This window comes from Lynx rufus, unplaced genomic scaffold, assembly GCF_022079265.1.
Source record: "Lynx rufus isolate CCGP_SWC_20201006 ecotype Redwood Valley unplaced genomic scaffold, mLynRuf1.p SCAF_6, whole genome shotgun sequence".
Taxonomy (NCBI): domain Eukaryota; kingdom Metazoa; phylum Chordata; class Mammalia; order Carnivora; family Felidae; genus Lynx; species Lynx rufus.
The window spans coordinates 6,119,594-6,140,241 of record NW_025814878.1 but is presented as its reverse complement, the minus strand read 5'-3'; the positions used below and the strand labels follow the sequence as shown (position 1 = coordinate 6,140,241).

The following is a 20,648-nucleotide window of genomic DNA, read 5'->3' as shown; positions in this document are numbered from 1 at the left end:
GATAACATGTTTTTCAATTTCTTTGCTCATCACTGTTTCTTGTATCCCATTAATTGAATTTTCTCCTTCCTTAAATATATCTTTCTGTGGTGATTTCAGTGAGGGAGATCAATTTTCAGTTTTCTTTTGTTTGAAATATCTGTATTTTGCCTTCACTCTTGAGTAATCATTTCACTCAGTACAAAATTTTCAAATGATGGTCATGTTCCTTCAGCACTTGGAAGGTATTACTTTGCTATCTTGGTCTCTATTGATGCTTTGGAGAAGGCAGCTGTCAGATTAATTGTTCATTTGTAGGTAATTTAGCATTTTCCCTTTGGTTATATTACGGTCTTCTCTTTCACGATGATACCCCTTTTCTTTTCCTTTCTCTTCCCTTCCTTTCTCTCTCCTCTCCTTCTCTTCCTTTCTTTCTCTTTTTCACGTATTTTTGCTTCTGTCTTTCTCATATATTCTTCCAAATGGACCTTAGAATATCTAGCATTTCAAAAAATTATAAAGAGGAGTTAAATTTTGATTTGCATTTTTGTGTAACCTATTAATTTGGAACCAATTGATATTTTTAGCATCAAAATATTGATATTCCCATTTAGAAATGTGCTGTTTCTATCCATTTGAAAATGCCTCTCTATAAATGTTTGGTCATTTATCAAATCATCTTGCACCATATATATTAAATAAATTTATAAGTTTGCTACATTTTTGTTTCTATTTTGAATAGATTATTTTCACTTTAAAACAAAACCTAAAATTTCTATTGGTTATTGCTACATTAAAGAAATCTGATTTTTTATAGATTTTTTTTTTCTATGAGGATATGTCAGATTCTACACAGTATGTAGGGAAATAGCATAAAGGTCAAAACTAAAAGGAGGATGCAAAGAACAGAGATTTTTTTTTTTTTAAAGATGCAGGAAAATCAGTTTTTTTTTTTTTAACCAAGACTTTATTTTGTTTAAGAACAATTTTAGGTTTACAACATAATTGAGAGAAATGTAGAGAGATTGAAATCTGTTTTTTTTTTAAGAGGTCTGTTTTTAAAAATTTTTTTTTTTTCAACGTTTATTTATTTTTGGGACAGAGAGAGTCAGAGCATGAACGGGGGAGGGGCAGAGAGAGAGGGAGACACAGAATCGGAAACAGGCTCCAGGCTCTGAGCCATCAGCCCAGAGCCTGACGCGGGGCTCGAACTCCCGGACCGCGAGATCGTGACCTGGCTGAAGTCGGACGCTTAACCGACTGCGCCACCCAGGCGCCCCAAGAGGTCTGTTTTTAAGAACAAGTACATTTTAATTTATTAGACAAAATTCAAAGACTAAAGAGTGCATTTAATTTTCAAATAGACAGGGAAAGAAAACTAATAATTGAATACAACCAAGAAAAATCTTTTAATACATTTAATTTTCCTGCTAAAGATTAGATATATACATTGCAGAAAGTTCTTGTTGTAAAGACTGAATCAAACTTAATGGAGAGATAAACACACGGAAATACTGCACATATTAAAATTAGTAGAGTTTGAGTGATATCTATCAACTGATACTTAAAGATACTAAGAAATTCCAATTCAGAGGCAGTAGAAATAATTTTTGAGACATCAGGAAATATATCCACCTTTTTTCCTGGAGTGTATATTAAAATAGGCCCTAGAAATCACAGAATCAAAGTCAGTATCTGAGGATAAAGTTAAAGAAATGATCAATTTATAATTTAGAAATCTCTGAAAGAGCTTAACTGGTTGCTTAACTTTGTAAAAACAAATCATGTCAGGCCAATTTAATCCTCTTTTTTGGCAGAATGACGGTCTACAAAGATAAGAAGCATTTGTAAAATGTAATTTTAACTTCAAGAAATGTTTTTGTTCTGTTGTGTATGACATGTTAATTATAAACTAAGAGAGTATGATGTTGCGTACAATTCTCAATGGCTAGTTATCATTAACCTCTTCCCAACTGGGAACTCATATTGTCAGGTAGTTGCAAGAATTCATGGTGGAGTTCTTTGGATTCAATAATTTGGTTGAAAACCTAAACAAAAGATTTGAGATTTTGCTAATTAAATTTGTGGATATCATGAAGCTAAATACTAGTATTATTATCTGGGGCTGAACTTCAAAACAATCTTGAAATATTAGAAAAATTCTAAAAGATTAATCAATACTACTAGAGAAAACTGTAAGATGTGGGGAATACTTTGGGAACATTTTGGGGGGAAAATAGCTGCATGGTAAAAATAGATTGCCTCAGTGGGAGTATACAATTAAGAAGAAATTCCCAGTATATTTGTGGGGCAGAAGTTGAGTTGGGGCTTGAGTGTCAAGATGATCATAGATCAAAATGTGACAGTAGGGGCCCCTGACTGGCTCAGTTGGTAGAGCATGTGACTCTTGATCTCAGGGTTGTGAGTTCAAGCCCCAGGTTCGGTGTAGAGCTTACTTACAAAGAAAAAAGAAAAAAGAGAAAGAAAAAAAAGTCCGCATTAAAGAGAGAATCCGCATGAAAAGTCTGGATTAAAAGAGAATCAGAAAGAAATATGGAAGGAAGGAAAGAGAGGCAAATATAGAATTTAGTTGTATTGAAAAGCATGGCACATGAGATCTGAAAAAATCACTTTTCCCCCCAATACTAGTCATGTATCTATTAGAATATTATGTCTCATTTTAGGCAACACATTTTAAAAGGATGTGAAGGAATGGAAACAGATTTGAAGAAGAGCACCAAGAATGATTGAAGGACTAGAATATATATCCTAGGCTGAAAGGTTAAGAATTTAGTATTGTTTGGACTAGAAAAGGGATAGGTAAGAGATGATTTTATCACTTTCAAGATATAAAGGGTTTTCGTGAAAGGTAACCCCCATTGGTGATTTCTCAGGTCTATAGAGGATGAAAAGAAAGCACAAAGAAGCTTAAGATTAAGCAGAAAAGATCACGTTTGGATACAAGGCAGATGTCTCTGCCATCAGGGTGACAGAAATATGAAACAACTTCTAAAGGAGACTCTGAGCCAGGCAGCCATATCAGTCTCCATATTGGATGCACTGCTGAACATGAAAACAAGTTTGAGAACAATGATGTCTATCAGGGGTCAGCAAGCTTACCACCTGCAGGCCAAACCTGGAACATCATCTGATTTGGGGACAGCCCATGAGCTAAGAATGACTTTTACATTTTTAAATCATTAGAAACAAATCAAAAGAAGGTTCCATGACAAAAGGGACTTACATAAAATTCTACTTCAATGCCCATAAATAAAGTTTTATTGGAACACAGCCATGCCCATACCTTGACGTACTGTTTGTGGCTATTTTGATGCATTCGAATGGCAGAGTAGAGTAGTTGTTACTGAGATCGTATGGTCTGTAGAATCTAAAATAATTACTATACAGCCCTTTACAGGAAACATTTCCTGAGCACTGACCTATGTGATTGTAGCCACGTATATGATACATGGAATTTTTTCTCCGAAGTCTAGAAGCTTTCTTTGTGGTAATAAAAATGGACCCCCCTGGGGTCGGCTGAGGAATATAAGCGGCACATCCTTTGAAGCGTCTTGGAGAGAGCCTTGGGTCCACAGAAGAACACACCGATGTTGCTGCTGTAGTAGGGTAAAACAAGGAAAGAGTGTGTTATGCAGAGGCAAGCCTGGCCAGAAACTACGATGGACCGACACAATTAGGGAAGTGGTTGGGGTTGTGACTTTCCTTTTCTCCGCTCACTTCCTTTTCCTTAGATCTCTTTCCTACTCTCGGTACCATGCTTCCCCACAGTTTCCAGAATCTTGTTAGACCCTAAGTCACACAGGCTGGAACCAAGAGGCTTTGACTAGCAGGGCCCTGCTGACTGGGGAGAGGGCATCAATAACAGAGGTGCTGTCTCTTGGATTTCTGGTCAGGTGACCCTGATTGACCTCCTCCTGGATCCGTGGCTGGAATGCGAGGGGCCTGCTCGGCTTCACTCATCACTGTCATCCCAGAGCCTGGAATACTGCTTGGCATATAGTAGGAAACACACATTTGTTGAGTATTGAGCTCTGTTGATTATCACCTGCACGGTCTTGGGTAAGACCCTGGATTCCAGTCTCTGCATGCGTAAAACAAAGAGGCTAATGGCTACATCGCATGTTTTCTTAAGAACAAAATGGGATAGTGCATTCAAAAAGGTTTTAGAAGTGTTAGTTATTATGAATATCTTGTTCAGCCCTGCCTTTTTATAGATAATAAGATTTATGCTAAAGTGATAGCAACTTAGTTTATTTCTGCTGTTGGGATGCCTTTGGTTTTCAAAAAAGGCCAAAGAGAAGAATCGGAAAGGAAGAAGAGGCATTGTTGAAAATGGAGTCACCCAAAAGTCATCATCTCTAGTCCCGGCATTTCAGAAAACTGTGTTGAAGAGGTATTTTGCATATAGTGGCCGTCCCGGGGTTGTTCAGATCCCTTGGAACCATGACTGCCAGCTTTGCTTGTAGACAAACAACCCACTGGTGCAAGGATTCAGGTTGTCTCTGAAAGTCAGGTGCAGACAGTCTCTCTAGGGACTTATGGGCCATGTTTTCCTTTGTCTTCCAATGTTCTGCACCTTGTAGCATTTTTCCAGTCTCTGGCACAAGTTGAATTAGTTACTTGAGTCTAAAGCAAAAGTTCTCGTACTTTGCATAAAATCACCTAGGCAGATTGTTAAAACACAGATTCCCAGGTTTGAATCCAAGGAATGCATTTTGAGCAAAGCCCCCAGGTAATCCCGAAGCACATGTTCCCATGAGCCACACTTTGAGAAACACTGGCTTGGAGAAATTCCTGGGGCTCTAGGTCCAGCCCAGTGAATACCTCTCCTTCTTCATAGCTGCCTTTTGTTGGGAAGCTTGCCTATAGCCTTGTTCTCCTTAGCTTGTATGTTAACATGCTTCTCTGCCATGTGACCAATCCACATTTTAATTATGCATTCCAGGACCGTAATAACCATGGTAGAAATTGATGGTTCAATTACATTTCAAACTCTAGCTTCAAAGGAACTTATCAAGTGGACTCATTTGTAAATGACAATATGTTTAAAATATCTAAGTAGTATTTTTGAAGGCATTATTCCCATGGCTACATTTAAGAAAGTGCCTTTTTAGAAAATATTTTCCACTGAGAAATACAAGTTTATGACTTAATGAAGCAACTTTACAGTATTTGTGGGAATTGAAGGCACTGGTTAAGAACGCTCTTGGTTCCACCACTTTGCTGCTGAGGGGACTTGGGCACATTATCTCCTCAAAGCCCATTTCCTGATCTGTGAAATGGGGTGCATTATGACACGTAGCTCCTAGAACCTCGGAGGGGATCAGACAAGACACGGCAGATCCAGCCTTCCACCCCATGCTTGGCACAAGGTGAACTTCAGTAACAGCTTACGCTGTGACCGTCGTCATTACGGGTGTCTGGGTTGGCTCCGCAGAGCTGAACAGAAGAGGTGATGTGGACTGTTATCCCAACGATGATGACAGTCTTCCTGGATCGGCGCTCCAGCCCTGGGTTGTTTGAATTCTGGAGTGACACATTTTGAACGATAGGTGGGTCAGGCAAAACTCTTTCCGGCGAGGAGTCACAGCTTGGCTTTGTGTCTGATGCCCAGAGGTATCCTTGCATCTAGGTTCAAAGGCTCTGTTATGGGTGGTGATATTTTTCTGTCCATGGAGGCGTCACCAAAGAGATTGCCCACTGGCCCATTCCCAACAGGCTAACATTGCCCTTTCGTTTGCAGCCACAGTGACTGTTTGCAGGTCCCGAGGACACCCTTTGATGCTCTGCCTTTAAGACTCCATTTCAAAGGATTCTGATTGCCAGTGGCCAGGTGTACCACTGGTGTCCCCAGCAGTTCACAGCAATGCTGCCTCTTTTGAAGTTATAGCTATTACTCTGCACAGCTAAGTACACACTCTTCTGTATTCATGGAGCCGTCATGGTTATGCAGTCGCCAAAAAGTCTCACAAAGGCCACTCATTATCTGCCTTCTGCTGAGGCAGAACGGCCAGCCCTTCACTAACACTCTGTGCGTCACTGTCCCCACACATGACAGTCTTGCGCTTGCCGTGCTTACCCTCCTCGGCATTTTGTGGTTTCAAGTATGGAGATTTCTGGTCACGAATGCACACTGTGTGAATCAGAGCCGAGAAGCCGCACAAAGTGGTTCAGGCACAGATGTGGCAGTATTTTTTTTTTGTTTGTTTTTTCTTTTAGGAGGCAATGGACAAGTGCGACAGAACCCTAATGGGGTTGGTAAAGAAAAAATTCTTCTATAAAGTTTAATTACCCCCTATTGCTTAGAATTAAAAAAAAAAAAGGGAGAGAGATTCTCCGTAAAAGAAGTATAAAAACACAAGGCATTATTCTCCAGTTTACAGCCTGCAAGCTGTGGAACTTGCACATGAATGAGGGGTTGGATCCAGGACAACATTAGCGGCATCCATCAGTCTGGGCTGCTGACTTTGATGCGAAAAGGACAAATTTTACACGAGCTGCAAGGATGGTTAACATTAGCAGTATTATTTTTAGCTCTGATAAACAGTAAAGAAAATCCTTCTGTCCCCCTCTTATTTGCTAAATAACCATTGTGCTCTTTTCTGTGGGGTTGATGCATTTTTCAAAAACAGTTCAGCGACGCCATGCATGAAAGGCATCCAAAATGTCACCCACCAGGAGATTTCTGCTCAGCAGATAAATGGGAGCGTGGGTGTGCCTGGGAGTAATCCCACCGTCTTGCTGGCTTCCCAGGTTCTGCTGCCTTGAGCCCTCCTCTCTTTAAATTGTATGTTTGTTTTTATGTGTTGGCTTTTATGCTTGGTAAGTTATAACCCTGTAGGGGCAGACCCTAAACCCCATTTAAAAAAAATCAAACTACTTTATACCCTGAGTGCATTCTGCAAATAAAATCGATAAACAGAAGCTTCCCGTGGATTTATGGAGGCTTAGGAAGAAGACAAGGAAGGCTACAAACTTGGTATCAGACAATGGACACGACTTCTGGTTAATCTTTCCTCGTGAGTGTTTTTCACTAGAAATTCCTCCAAATGATTCATTGTGTAATTATATTTTCTACAACACCTTCTTTTCACAACCACAGACGATAATTGTGTTGGCCAGCTTTTTTGAAAACCCATCTCCCGGTTGATTTGTAGCAGCCTGCTCTGTTACTTTTCTCCGCATCCTAATTACTCGGTGGTTCATCAGGAGCTACGAAGGTCCCTAACGGTGCTTGCTCACTGCTGAGAACTGACTTGCTGTTCCCACCAGCTCCGTTTTCTTTGGAAAGAGCTAGGAATTCGGTCCCAGCTTCCACAACCTTCTCTTCGTCCCTTCTCTTGCTGATGCTGGCTCCTGTGCCCAGCTCTGCGGAGCACAGATCAAGTTGCTGCCCTTGAGGATGGCCATGGTCAAGCAGAAAGTGAAATAAAAGATAAAAGTAGTCGTCTCGTAGCATTGGATTCCAGGGAAGGGTGGAGCCATTTTTCTGCCAACCCTTCCAGATAAAACACTACAGTATATACACCTTCATCCAGAAATATCCTAATATATTCGTCATATGTAATGATTTTCGAGGCAACGTCATCAAAGACACTTTGCAGAATGACAGATCCACTTGCGCTCACCCCCCTCCCTAATCTTTACTACCTCGAATAGAGTAAAGCCAGTGATTTCCACTGAATCTTCACTTGACTATATGGCTGGATGTCCTCTGGTGGGAAGGTACGACTGAAATATGCTAACAACATCCCAGTCATAAGTTAATGGTGGCTTTACTCTTCTCATCAAGCTATAATTTATCATGAGTGGGATTTCCACTGAAGCCTCTTCCTTTGGGTATTCTGAACATTTTAGTCATACAATGAATGTTTAGAATATCCTATTAGATAGAGGGCCCTGTATGCTATAATCAGAATGTTAATTTCTTAAAAATATCATTTAAAAACATTTTGCACATATGCATGTACAAATGAGAATTGGAGAGTGTGCACACAAGCAAATGTGGTTCCAGATGGACACATTTACTCAATTTAGTCTAAAGGTATTTTTACAGTTCTGAAAACAATGGGTGGGCTAAAATACATTTGTGCAATATGGATTAGAATCTCCCAATCATATGGTAAGTCGGCACCTTTCTTTATTTATCGTTGGGCTGGATTGAACAGTTCTAACAAACGGTAGTGCTCTTTTGCCCTTTATTTATTCCTTCCAGATAAGAGAAACACTTCTACTCAAGTTACGAAGAAATGGCCGAATCTCCAAAGTTTTTATGATGATTAATTACATAAAGTTCTACATCTCCATGGCACGGGGAGTTATCCGCGGATAAGCCAAAAGTGGCAAACGATAAATACGATGTGAAATGGAAGAGCAAAGAGTGAAGTCTTATGGAAAATCATTTTACCCAATTAATTAAAAAACGAGTGGTCCAGAAACCCAGACGGTTTAGTATGCGCACAATGTGTGTTTATCAAAAAAGTAGCTAGATGCGGCAAAGATATATTTATTTTCATTCTCTGTACCTTCTTGGAAACGATTCCCCGATTTTCTGAATATTTGTTAAAGCTTGGGAACATATTGAGAATGTTTACAAAAATTGACATACAGCTTCCATTTTTGTGAGACACATTTCTATAGATTACTAAGACATGACTATCAATGCATGTGTTTTTAAAGAAAAATTTTAATGCATTTTACTTATTTTTGAGACAGAGAGAGACAGAGCATGAGCAGGGGAAAGGCAGAGAGAGAGGGAGACACAGAATCCGAAGCAGGCTCCAGGTTCTGAGCTGTCAGCACAGAGCCCGTCGCGGGGCTCGAACTCACGGACTGTGAGATCGTGACCTGAGCTGAAGTCCGTCGCTTAACTGACTGAGCCACCCAGGCGCCCCTCAATGCACATGTTTAATTAACAAACCCTATTTTAGTTGGGAGAATGGTTTTCATCGGTTTGTGGTTGAAGTGCTTTTCTGTGCTTGTCCAGCTTAAGCAGTGGATACAAGTGTCACATGCCTATGAGTTTGGGCACATCAATCAAAGGTTTCCTTTCTATACATCCACGTATTAGTTGTTGCTCTTCTTCTGAAACTATGCTTGTGTTCTGTAATACAGCTGACAAAATTACAAAAATTCATTGCAGGTAAAAAACAATAGAATGCACTTTCGCATTTTCTACTTTCGGTCTTTGATGTCTTTTTAATTTTTTCCTCCCTCTTCCTTATTTGTATTCATTTTGGTGCCCATCAATTTGTTTCTCTATTACTGTTATTTTTGCAATTTTCTGGTTCCTTTGGAGCTTGCACTATTCTCTTTGATCTGCTTCCCTCCAAGCTTTATTTTTGGTGCTGTTTTTCACGTTCTGTAAAAAAACATTTTTGCCCCTCTTCCCTTTCTTCTTTTGATTTAACTCCTTCTTCTTAGAACCAGAATGAACTCCAGCTTTGAGTGAACAGGTAAATGTTTTTAAAAGAGTAAGCCCTAAGAATCCTTGGCTTCGTGCTGATGAATAGAAATGCTTGAGAGCCTACTTCAAAGGCCCTCAAGAACAAAGAACCTTTTCTGAGGCCACTAACAAATCCACCAATTCTTCCTGACCCATCTTTGCCAAAAGATATGAGCTAATGACAGGAAAAGCCTGTCTTGTAAGAGTAGCCAACGAGGCTTGGGAACAAACATATCCTTGACATAATCGAGGAAAAACATACTGTTTATCTCTTTAATAACCATCCTGAAGAAAATTAATGTTACTTTGTCCTTTGTGCGGAACAATAATTGGATTGTGTGTTTCATTTTTATCTGGACAAAGGCCAGGATATTGAAATACTTCTCAAAATTAGATTTTCTTGTTTAAAAATTAGATTTTATTGGCATTCTCTTTCTGAGATTTCTTCATTAAAAGCTTCATTAAACATAAATCTTCTTTTACACAGCAGAAAGCAAAATTATTTTAAGGAGGTCATTTTAAAAGCCTTTTGGAAGGAGGGTGCTAAGCTCTTTACCGGTGACTTGGACCGAGGAGCTGGCATTCCAGGGAAAAAATGATCATTGATCTTTGCCTACGTGTGTCTGATGTTAATTACACTGACAGTTGAAGCGATATAACAAGTTGTGTTCTAGTGTCTACGGCTCTTACAAATACACTATTTTTAAAATTTGGGGCTGGGAAGTGTGCTGTAGAGGCTTGATTCAGTGACAAGGCCTTAGGTGGCCTCTTTTACTCTGGGGGAGATGAAGTCAACCATCAGGAAGAGTTTACATAGCTCATGTGCTGAAAAGTTCAACTGGGCTTTAAGTACATTTACACACTAAACTTTGATTACAGCTTCTGAAAAGGAACGAGCACTCTCCTCCCAAGGGCAACGAGAGAAGTGCCAAGTACGTGGTTCTCCTGTCTCCATATTGTTTTCTACTCCTCACTCTCTGACACTTGGACAGACTCACTTCCTAGCACTGCCCGCCATAATTGTTTGGGCAGAGTTTGTGCAAATTCAGTTCTGCTCTTGGTCTCCTGGTGCTGTTTCTGGCTCACACCTTTCTGAGGGAAGGGCGATAGTTAAATGGTTTGGTTTGAAAGGTCTTCCCCACTGGGCCGCAAACTTCAGGTATAACAAAAATAAAGAAATACAACGTAACAAGTCAATAAGGGGCAATCATAACAAGGAGTGGTCTTATCTATAAGAACTCAAAGCAAAGATATATGTGTCTGTGTCAAAAGCCTGCAAGTAGGAACATTCATCCTATAATTGAAAACAAAGTGTAGAACATTTATCAAATGAATAGATGTTTTTCTCCAAAAGGAGAAAATACCAACCAAAAAAATCTGGTCATGATTGTAACATATGCCCTTGTAACATTTTGTTAGTTTTCTACTTATAATCTTTTTAAAAGCCCACAGATAAAACGATCCAATCTTTGCCTCTGGACAAGTACCCAGTGGGTATGAGATGAAAAGTGGTGATTTTCAGGTCTCAGAGGAGGCTGGGGGTCTGAGAGGGGGGACTGGGCGTTGAGTAGGCAGCTCAAAGGAATCAGATTCTGAGGCTCCAGAAGCTGGGATGGGTTCAAAGCACCACATTTAGCGAGGATGGGGCACCGGAACTGGATTGTAGGCCAAGAGTCAGGCCAAAAGTCAAGGCAGGTAATAAAATGGAGCTGGTGGGTTCCAGGAGTGGTGCCTGGAGAGTCCCAAGAGCACTTGCTGTGGCCTTGTCCGGTTCTTACTGGTCAGCTGAGGCCAAGCCTGAGGGTAGAAGTGATTGCACAGTTGGTCACCTCCCTCTCTCCCTTAGCCCTGAAGTTAAAGGTTGAGCTTTTCCTTGCCTTCCTTGTTGGAAATCTTTTACTCTCAGCACGATTCAAGGTCAGGAGAAGGTTCCCACTGCCTCCTTCCTGGGCTGATGCAGTGATTTGGGCCTGGGGTTATAGGGCAGGCTGCCATGGCACAGGGTATAGAGGGTCGGCTGGGGGTCTCAGAGTTTGAACTGGATGGGTTATGAACGTTGGACATGGTCACCCCTTCCACACACCCCTCCTTATCATACCTTCTTCAAACAGCTGGTCTGGGGGAAGTCTCACAAATTCAGTGACAATTAATAAAAAAAAAAGAAAATGGAACAGCTCTGGCACAAAGAGAGTATAAGAAAAAATGTAAGAAAGAGCAACCACACTGACCAAAAGATGAATAATATTCACCAGAAGAGTATTCCAAAGGGCAGAAAACCTTCTAGGGAATTAGAGAAGGTTTCGTGAGGCAATGACCCTGATGACAGAAGACCACAACTGCAAGGAGAGATGGAAACAAGGAGTTAGTCAGAGAGACGCCAGTAGATTTTAATTTACTCTTCATGGCTCAATACTGATAAAGTGGACAGAAGAAAGGTCAGGGTGTAGAAGATGTAAATGACATGATTAATCTGATGGCTAAGAGTAATTTATATTAAACTCTCTGACGTGTACACAGAGAAAATATTGTCCTCTCCTCCAAATATGGCGGTTCCTTGAACTCTGGTCCTTCTGAATTTGCTTCTTTGTCCATCTCGTCCAGTTTCATGGCTCTAACACAGTTCACATCTGACGTCTCCACGTGCGTATCTCCAGCCTGAATTCCTCTGACTCCTGACTCATATTCACCTGCTTACTTGAAATCTCCACTTGGATGTACAATAGGGATCTCAAATTAACATGGCACAAAAAGGAACTCTTGACACCCTTTGCTTTCAAAGTTGCTTTTCTTAGTCATCCCCGAATGAGTAAGGGTAACTCCATTCCAGCTCGGGTCATGCCAGTCTCCCATCGAATCCATCAACAAGCCATGTCAGCTCTACCTTCACAAAATACCAGCATCCAACTGCCTCTCAGCACCTGCTCTGTCCTAATCCAAGCCACTACCTCTGTTTACCTCCTCCTGGGACTCTCCTCTTCTCCCCGAGGGCACTTATAATCTATTCTCTCACAATAGCCAGAAGTGATCTCATTAAACATAAGACAGATCATGTCACTCTTCTGTTGAAACCTTTAAGTGACTTCTCTTCTCAGAATAAAATCCAAAGCCTCACAATGGTCTGTAAAAGTCCCCCAGTTACCTCTCCTATATGCCTTCTGCTACTCTTCTTCTTACCTACTCTATTCCACCCTTACTAGCCTCATGGATCATGCCAGGAACAGTGTCTGCTGCCTCAGGGTCTTGGCACATGCTGTCCTTCTGCTCTTTTCCAGTTAGCTACATGGCATACTCTCTCACTTCCTTGGTCTTTCCTCAAATGTGGAAACTACTCTTTAAACAAAGACAGTTAGAAGACATACTGACTTTCAAGAGCCATAGATGATGGGGATTCAAAACAAAAACCAACTTACGGGACATAGAATAACAATGATAACTATTTGCATTAGTGCTTTGCATTTTACCAAGCTATATATTTTTTAAATTCTGAAAAAAACACTGTGACTACATGGTATTGTCCATGGTTTACTAAGGTCATAGAGCCAGTAACTTCTAGAATCAGAAAACAGAGACTTCACTACCATCTTGTGGCCCCAGAGCAAATGCTTGTCCTTCTCTACATTGAACTTTATTACGTAATGATAATAATATAATATAATATAATATAATATAATATAATATAACATATTATTTATTATAATATATATTATAATATATATTATAGTATTATATATATTATAATATATTATATTATTATATATATAATATATATTATATTATATTATATATTACAATTAATATATAACATGTTAATATAATATGTATTAATAATTAATATTAATTATATTATAATTATTATATTTATATTATTATAATTATAATTATTAATATTATAATATTAATATATTAATTAGTATTAATTAATATATATTATATATTATATATAATATATGTTAAATATATAATATATATTTATATACATACATATATATACATACATATATAATAATATATATGTATATAATATAATAATGATGATGATTATGATAGCCGCTAACACTGCTGAATTCACTCCCTTAGATGCTTTACATGTCTTCACACACTTAACCCTCACGGAAGCCTGGGAGGTAAGCACTGTTAGTAGTTGAAATTTACACAGGAGACTAAGTCCGTGGTAGGATAAATAACCCGTCCAACTAAGTAGGTGATAATGGCAGAGCCACGATTTACACCCAAGATCTCAGGCTCCAGATCCCGAGTCTTTCACCGCCATAGGAAATCTCTGCTTGGTCTCATAACATTTTTTGTCTGCTTTGCTAAACACATGAGATGCATTTTACAGTTGGACATACGTGAATTCTCCAGTTGGGCAAGTTGAGATCAACCGTGTTCACTGGACATTTCTTCGAGACGTAGGTAGTTTAAGAAATACCATCTTTAATTGAGTTTACGTGGGAAAAATTTCAGCGCAATTGCTAATATTTAAATGTTGTAAGCCAGTCAAGCAGAGGTCCATGGTTCCTGGGAAACCCTATGACCACCATTTCTCAGGTTGATGTTTATCTCTAAACAAGGTGCCCAAGGTGCCCACTACTGCGCCTGAAGCAGCCTGTGCCCTAGACTTTTCCACTTGAGCAGCAACCTCCTGCGAGGCTCCCACAGGCAGAGGAAAGAGAGCGCCTTACCTGGGATGGGTGTAGGCCATCTGCCGGAACTCGTGGTTCCAGTCAGGTCTTCCATAGAACGTTTTCTGCTTTAACCCCGTGATCACATCAGTATTTGCATCCCAATGTAAAGCTATGTGAACAGCCTAAAAGAAAAATTATGCTATCAGGTGACACTTACCGAAGCAAACAAACAAACAAACAAAACCAAACAAACAAACAAAAAAACCCATGGAAACGTGCTACTAAAGATCAGGTAATTATGTTCCTTTGCAGATGTAATACTCGAAAAATTTCTTCATGGGGCTGGAAATGCTTATCATTATTATCAGAAATCACTGCTTTTGCATTTTGGGATAGGCATCACATCTCATTTATCTTTGTATTCTGCCTGGGGCGCTACTGAAACACAGGGCCTTCGCCATGGTCAATGTGCAATAATGTGAGCCTGGAAAGATTTTTCTTTGCAAGGCTGAGAGCGATACAGTAAATATGGGTAAAGGAAAGCAAGCGTTAAGCTACTTCCTTTTTTCTGCCAAACTTCTCAAAAATTAATCTCTACCCCTGTCCCCATTCACTTACTTATTAAACCTCAGGATTTGAGAATGGCCCTTCCAGATTAAAATGATGGGAAATATCCAGGAAGAAGCTGGATCTGACAATCAGATTCGCCTACCGGGTTGAGATAGTTTGAAGTGTACCATCCAGGCTCAATGCTGGGAGGGTGCTGAGTCTGGCAGATGGACCACGATGGCCAAGCACAGCAAGTGCATTGGTTGGAGCTCTGTGCCCAACTGTTATCTTCAAATTAGATGCACCCAGGCATCGGGTAAGTAGTGGTCGATAAATAAGAGGCTGGGGCACAGGACCGTCTACTGAGGATTTCTCCTTACCAGTTTGGCTAACAAGTGCTAGGCTCAACTCTTACCCCAGGTTCCTGCTGCACACCTGGCCTCCCAGGCTGGCCTCATCAGGCTAGGAAAGCAGCCCGAGATAGGGTGGGTGAACAGAAAACAATGGAGGCACCCCAATGGGCCAGTAGGTGGATGGCCCACAATGGTAGAATCGCAGAAACCCGGGCTGCAGGAGGTTGCCATCAGGCAAGTCTGACTCCAGGTGGCCGGGATCCCATTGGAATCGAGTTTGGGAATAGCCACTCCAGGAGAGGGAGCAATAATGAGAGGATGGTGGGATCCTCTTCTGGGGCAGGTTTATTAAGAGGAGGAGTGAAGCATGAAGTATTAGGGAAGAGCTCAGGAGTGAGAACTGAGGTGGTAGTTGGGGATTGAGCCTCAAAAACTCGCAGAAGCCCTGTTATCAGAACTGGAACTCCAGGTCAGAGGGAGCAGTGTCAGCCTCCGGATTAGAGTGGCAGTATTGAACCGCCCACAGCCCTCTTGCTTAACAGTAGGATTGACTGGAGCCAGATAGTGAGTTGGTTTCGGCTGTGAGCAAATAAGAAGTCAGAGGCAACCAATTTACCTTTGACCAGGTGCCACATCTAAACACCAACCCAGGGCTGCGCTCCTTGGCTTCTCCACCAACCACATGGCTGAACATCTCCTTGATTTTATATGCATTGTATAATCCTGTTTCTTCTACTTCTCTCCGACTCTTCTTTTTATTCAAAGATGAAATGTTACATTTGTTTTCCTATGACATTCTCTGCCTCACAATACAGCTGCCTTCCCAGTCCGTAGTCACTTCTGGGCCACTTCTCTCCAAAGAACTTTCATTTTCATGGTCCCAATTAGCATAGTCTATAAAGATCTCTCCAAACTTTCTCCCCCATGCCCTCATCTTCCTGCCTGGGTAGTGTCCTGGGACTTGAACTCCCCAAGAATATTTTTATGTAGAATATTTTGTGTCCCTTCAAACTGACCATCGTAGCCAAAAATGAATCTTCAGATATTTTGTGACTTCAATTTACTTCCACATACAATTGTTGCGCGATTGCTATAAGCAGGAATGAGTGGGCGGTACAAAAAGAAATAGAGAAGGTCTATGCTCTGTGAGGAACTAGTCATCAAAGGAAGGGCAAGCCCAAGTGCACAACTACAACGACATAAGTCAGACCACAATCCTGTTTAACTAGAGACAGAAACAAAGTGCTCTGGAGAAGTAAACAAATTACCCTGCTGAAGCCCCGAGTCACTCTGACCAAGACGACTGGGGACGGCCATACAGGGAGTGGGGCTTTAAAGAACCATGCCACTCAGTAGGCAGCGGGGAGGACACGAAGTGATTGCCAGGGAGAGGGAACAGAGAGGGAAAACCTGTAGGCATGCAAATACGAGCCATTGTTCAGTGGCTCCCAGGCCAGAGGAGCCCAGAGGGGCATGATGGGAATGGAATGGAACAAGTCCTTTGCCATCAGGTCAGGAAGGGCCTTCAAGCAGCTGCTAAGAAGCTTGGGCATTATTTAATAGAAAAAAGGGCCCTTTTCTACTTAGGTTAGTGGTACCGTGGAACTACCAATCAGTGATGTTCAAACATTTGGAATTATATTTGTTCCATATTTCTCAGCCCGACATTCAATTAATCTCCCAAACCCTGTTGATTTGCCCTTCATAATACCTTTTCCATCTGTCCCTTCTGTTCTTGTCATTCTGCCACTTTGAGGTTGTTGAATTCAGCTTAACAATTGGCTACTTCTAAAACAGCCTTTTGATTCCTCGCTGACAGAATGCACCAATTATTTTTTCCTGGAATTTGAGCATCTAAAGAGTTTCAACATGTCACGACAAAAATTTAGGAACACGTCTATTTTAATTTACTTGTATTCAGAAAAAAGTGTATCTTACAGCACACTTTTAGAGGAGGCAGAGATAGGACGGGGCAGAGTTGTACTGTCACAAAAATCAAACAGAACCTCAGTCTCAAGACTCCCAAATGACTGGAAATTCCTGGATGGACACTTGAAATCAATTCACTTTAGAAGCTGAAAGCAAGCACGGTACTTGAAAGTAAAAAACAAAGGCTGTGTCTGTACTTCATCAAATGGATCATTAGTCAAAAATCCCATTTGAATAAGGAAAATGTTTGTTTGGAAAACATAATTAACACTATTTAATTCATTAAGATGTTTTAGGCCTAGTTCCCAAGGAACCTGTCTTTCAAACTATCCCAGAGGAATAAATATTTAAGGCCTCCTGCAAATAAGACCCTAAAAACTCATTTAGCTACTGAATTTCAAGCTCGGTCTTACTGGAATTTCAGAGTCAAATTTCACTGATCTCTTGTGGGGTCTGCATGTGTGTGTGTGAGTGTGTGTGTGTGTGTGTGTGTGTGTGTGTGTGTGACAGAGAGAGAGAGAGAGAGAGAGAGAGAGAGAAGGAGGGAGAGAGAAGAAGGACTGGGAGGCAGAGGGCAGGAGCGCCCAACACCCACCCTCAGGAGCACATTCATTTGTAAATTTAGTGATTAATGCAAATCTTGGCTCAAACATACTTTCCTTAAAGTAAATATCAATCCAAGCAGCTATGAAAGTGCTGATTAGAACATAAAGTTTCATAAACCTAGGGATCACTTCATTGTTAGCTTCCATATTTGAGGAGTTAAAAAAAAATTAGAACTTAGTAGTTATCATCCAATATTACCAACACTGAAATACTACCCTAGTGTGATACTTTGATATACACTATTTTTGGGAAGCTCCACCTTAATATTTCATTAATACAATATGCTTCCAAACACCTGCCACAACAGAAGACCACCTTGATCTTAGGTGAATAAACATATGTGCACACGATTTCTAAGAATGCCTTAAGGAAAAGAAGTCTCTAGATAAATCATGTATTCATAATGATGATTTTCTGTAGACATTCACATACTTTACAATGCAAAAGGTTGAATGTAAACCCTTGAGAGTTTTTTCTATTTAACTCTGAATAGCTGAAAGCATAGAATTAGACCCAATCAGGAGCTGAACAAGACAATACAGTTAACCAATAATATGCGCTTTGATGTCCCTGAAATGACAAATGCAACTTTTGGTGACATAATTTTTCTTGGATTTCCACGCTTGGGATTATCTTCCATTAACTAACCTCTTTTCTAATCTGCTTGTCTATTCTTCAGCAAGTTAACTGTAGATTTTTCCATTGCTATGATTTGAATCACTCTTCTAATCTGGTTTTATTTTATCCTTCTTTCCTTTTTAAGAACAAATAAGTCTTTCATGCCACCAGATAACCATACAGCTCATTATTGACATGGTTTCTCTTCCCTTTGCTCTATTTTTAAATGACGTATGTAATATTGATCATTTTAAGAGTCTTATCAATACCTGATTTTCATCCCAGTTGGTAAGAAATATATGATAACTCAGAAAGTGAGCTTTCCCTCGCTCACTCATGAGTGTTTCCAGCGAGAGTAAGAGATCAGCAAACCATTCAAAAGCCCTTGGATCCCGGCAAATCCAGTAGAAATACACCTGTCAAGAGAGAAGACAAGACAGTGGATCTGTCCCGCTTTTCATAATGTGCTGATAATCACAGACTGCTTTATCTCCATTAAATTATTTGAGCTCAAATGGGCACTTCTGCAAAATGACATGCTTCTCTCTGCCAGGGAACAGTCACACTGTGATTTCTTTTGAAAAAATTCACATTGTGTTTGAAAAAGTCCAGAGTGAATTCAGAGTCAGGAGTCGGTGGGCTGTTGCCAGTCTCACTGGATGAGGACCAATTCACCACATTCCTGGCTGTGTTTCTTTTCAGTGAGGTTAATAATCACAACTAGCTGTGCCTTTCACGGCTCCCCAAGGGGAATAAACCCTTAGACCAACCCCCTTCATCTTTACTCATGACCTAAGCTCGGGATTTGAACTCTCTTCTCCAGAGACCCCAAAGGCTTGTGCGCTAATCCACTTCCGCATCGTGACCTCCGGAGGGTGGAGATTATGGTAATTGCAGAAGGAAGCCACACGGGCCAGAAGTTTCCCCTCAGCCAGACATATCAGTGTCCAAGAAAGCTAGTGGGTGGTGGTAATAGTTTGTGTGTCAACTACTATAATGAAATTATGTCTAGGAACATTTTTTTTTAAACTCTCTGTGTTTAGCAAACGGCATGTGGCAAGGAGTATTATGGGTTTGCTGAAATAAAGGCTTAGTTTTTGTGCTTTGAGTTTTAGATAATTGTGCCTGGAAGAAACCACAGGAGAAAGATCTGGTAATTCTCCTGATTTTTCACAGCCCTGTTCCTTGCTACTCATTACTGTTTTCCTGCACCCCCCACCAAAGAGACATCTCTGTTACTTAACGAGTTCTACCAGGGGGCTGGCCTTGACCTCCATCAGCAAACATCTCCTCTGATAGGTGGTGTTCCCTGCCTCCTCTCTCCACCAGCCAGCCTGCAAGCTCACAAACATGATGAAACTTATAGATGAGATTTAATGAACAGATCAAGTTCACGAGGAAACAAAAAAGATCACAGAATGTATTTCAAGGCTAAACATCTTGCCCATGTTCCCCAGGTTTGTTCAGGAATTTCTAATATGAAGTCAGTAAGAGCAAAAAAGCTAGAGGATAAGACCTTTTCTCTGAAGAATTAGAGCCCAGGGGCGCCTGGGTGGCTCAGTTGGTTAAGCGGCCGACTTCAGCTCAGGTCATGATCTCCTGGTCCGTGAGTTTGAGCCCCGCGTCGGGCTCTGTGCTGACAGCTCAGAGCCTGGAGCCTGTTTCAGATTCTGTGTCTCCCTCTCTCTGACCCTCCCCCGTTCATGCTCTGTCTCTCTCTGTCTCAAAAATAAATAAACGTTAAAAAAAAATAAAAAAAAAAAGAATTAGAGCCCAATATTTGTCAGATGGTACCACTACAGCTCCGATAATAATCTCTAAGTGCGGTAACCCCCCGACGGAGTGCCTGTTTCTTTGCAGTTGTAAATCTGAGCCATGGTTCCTTCCGGTGAGTGCCCCATGAACCGCCCCCCCCCGGCCCCCAACACACAAGTACAGCGATTGTGTTCATTCACTCACTTGTTGACTCAACAAATGTGTCCTACATCTCTGTGTCGAGACTCTTCTCGGCTCTGGCACTTTAAAAGCAAACAAAAGAGCAAAAATTTGCCATTCTCCTAGAGTTTGCGTTTAGATGCAGAAGAAGACGATAAAGCACAACACGGAATACATCAGAGGGTGGTAAGTACTGTGGAGAAACACAAGGTGGGCTGGAAAGGGCTGCGATACTACGTCAGATGGTCAAGGGAAGGGGACATTTGAGCAAAGACATAAAGGAGGCAGGGGAATCACGGTACTGATGGAGGGAGCAAGGAGTGGGACCTCTGGGGAAGAGCCAGGGGGCTGGTGTGGCTGCAGTTGTGAAGGAGGGGAGGCAGCAAGAGATGAGGTCTGAGGGGGAGGCCGGGAAGCACAGATATGGGGCTTGGGGCCATCTTGACTTTGCGTGAGAGGGGAAAGCACGGGGGAGTGTCTAGCAGGTCTGAGGACGGATCATGAAGCAAGGGAGGCTGATTTGACATCCTGGGTTGGTGATGAATACTGCTATCCTCTTTCTTTTCACTTTGTGTAGTGCCTAATCTG

General features: G+C 41.0%; 1 protein-coding gene across 1 annotated transcript in view; it reads right to left on the bottom strand.

Moving 5' to 3' along the window:
- Positions 1 to 3,469: 3,469 nt before the first annotated feature.
- Positions 3,470 to 20,648, bottom strand: part of NOX3 (NADPH oxidase 3) — a 61,775-nt gene continuing 44,596 nt past the window's right edge. Inside the window, exons 11-13 of the mRNA XM_047103319.1 lie at positions 18,395 to 18,541; positions 14,128 to 14,252; positions 3,470 to 3,596 (exon numbers count right to left, since the gene is read on the bottom strand). Of these exons, the coding sequence (XP_046959275.1) occupies positions 3,470 to 3,596; positions 14,128 to 14,252; positions 18,395 to 18,541 (399 nt within the window). The remainder of the gene's footprint in view (positions 3,597 to 14,127; positions 14,253 to 18,394; positions 18,542 to 20,648) is intronic.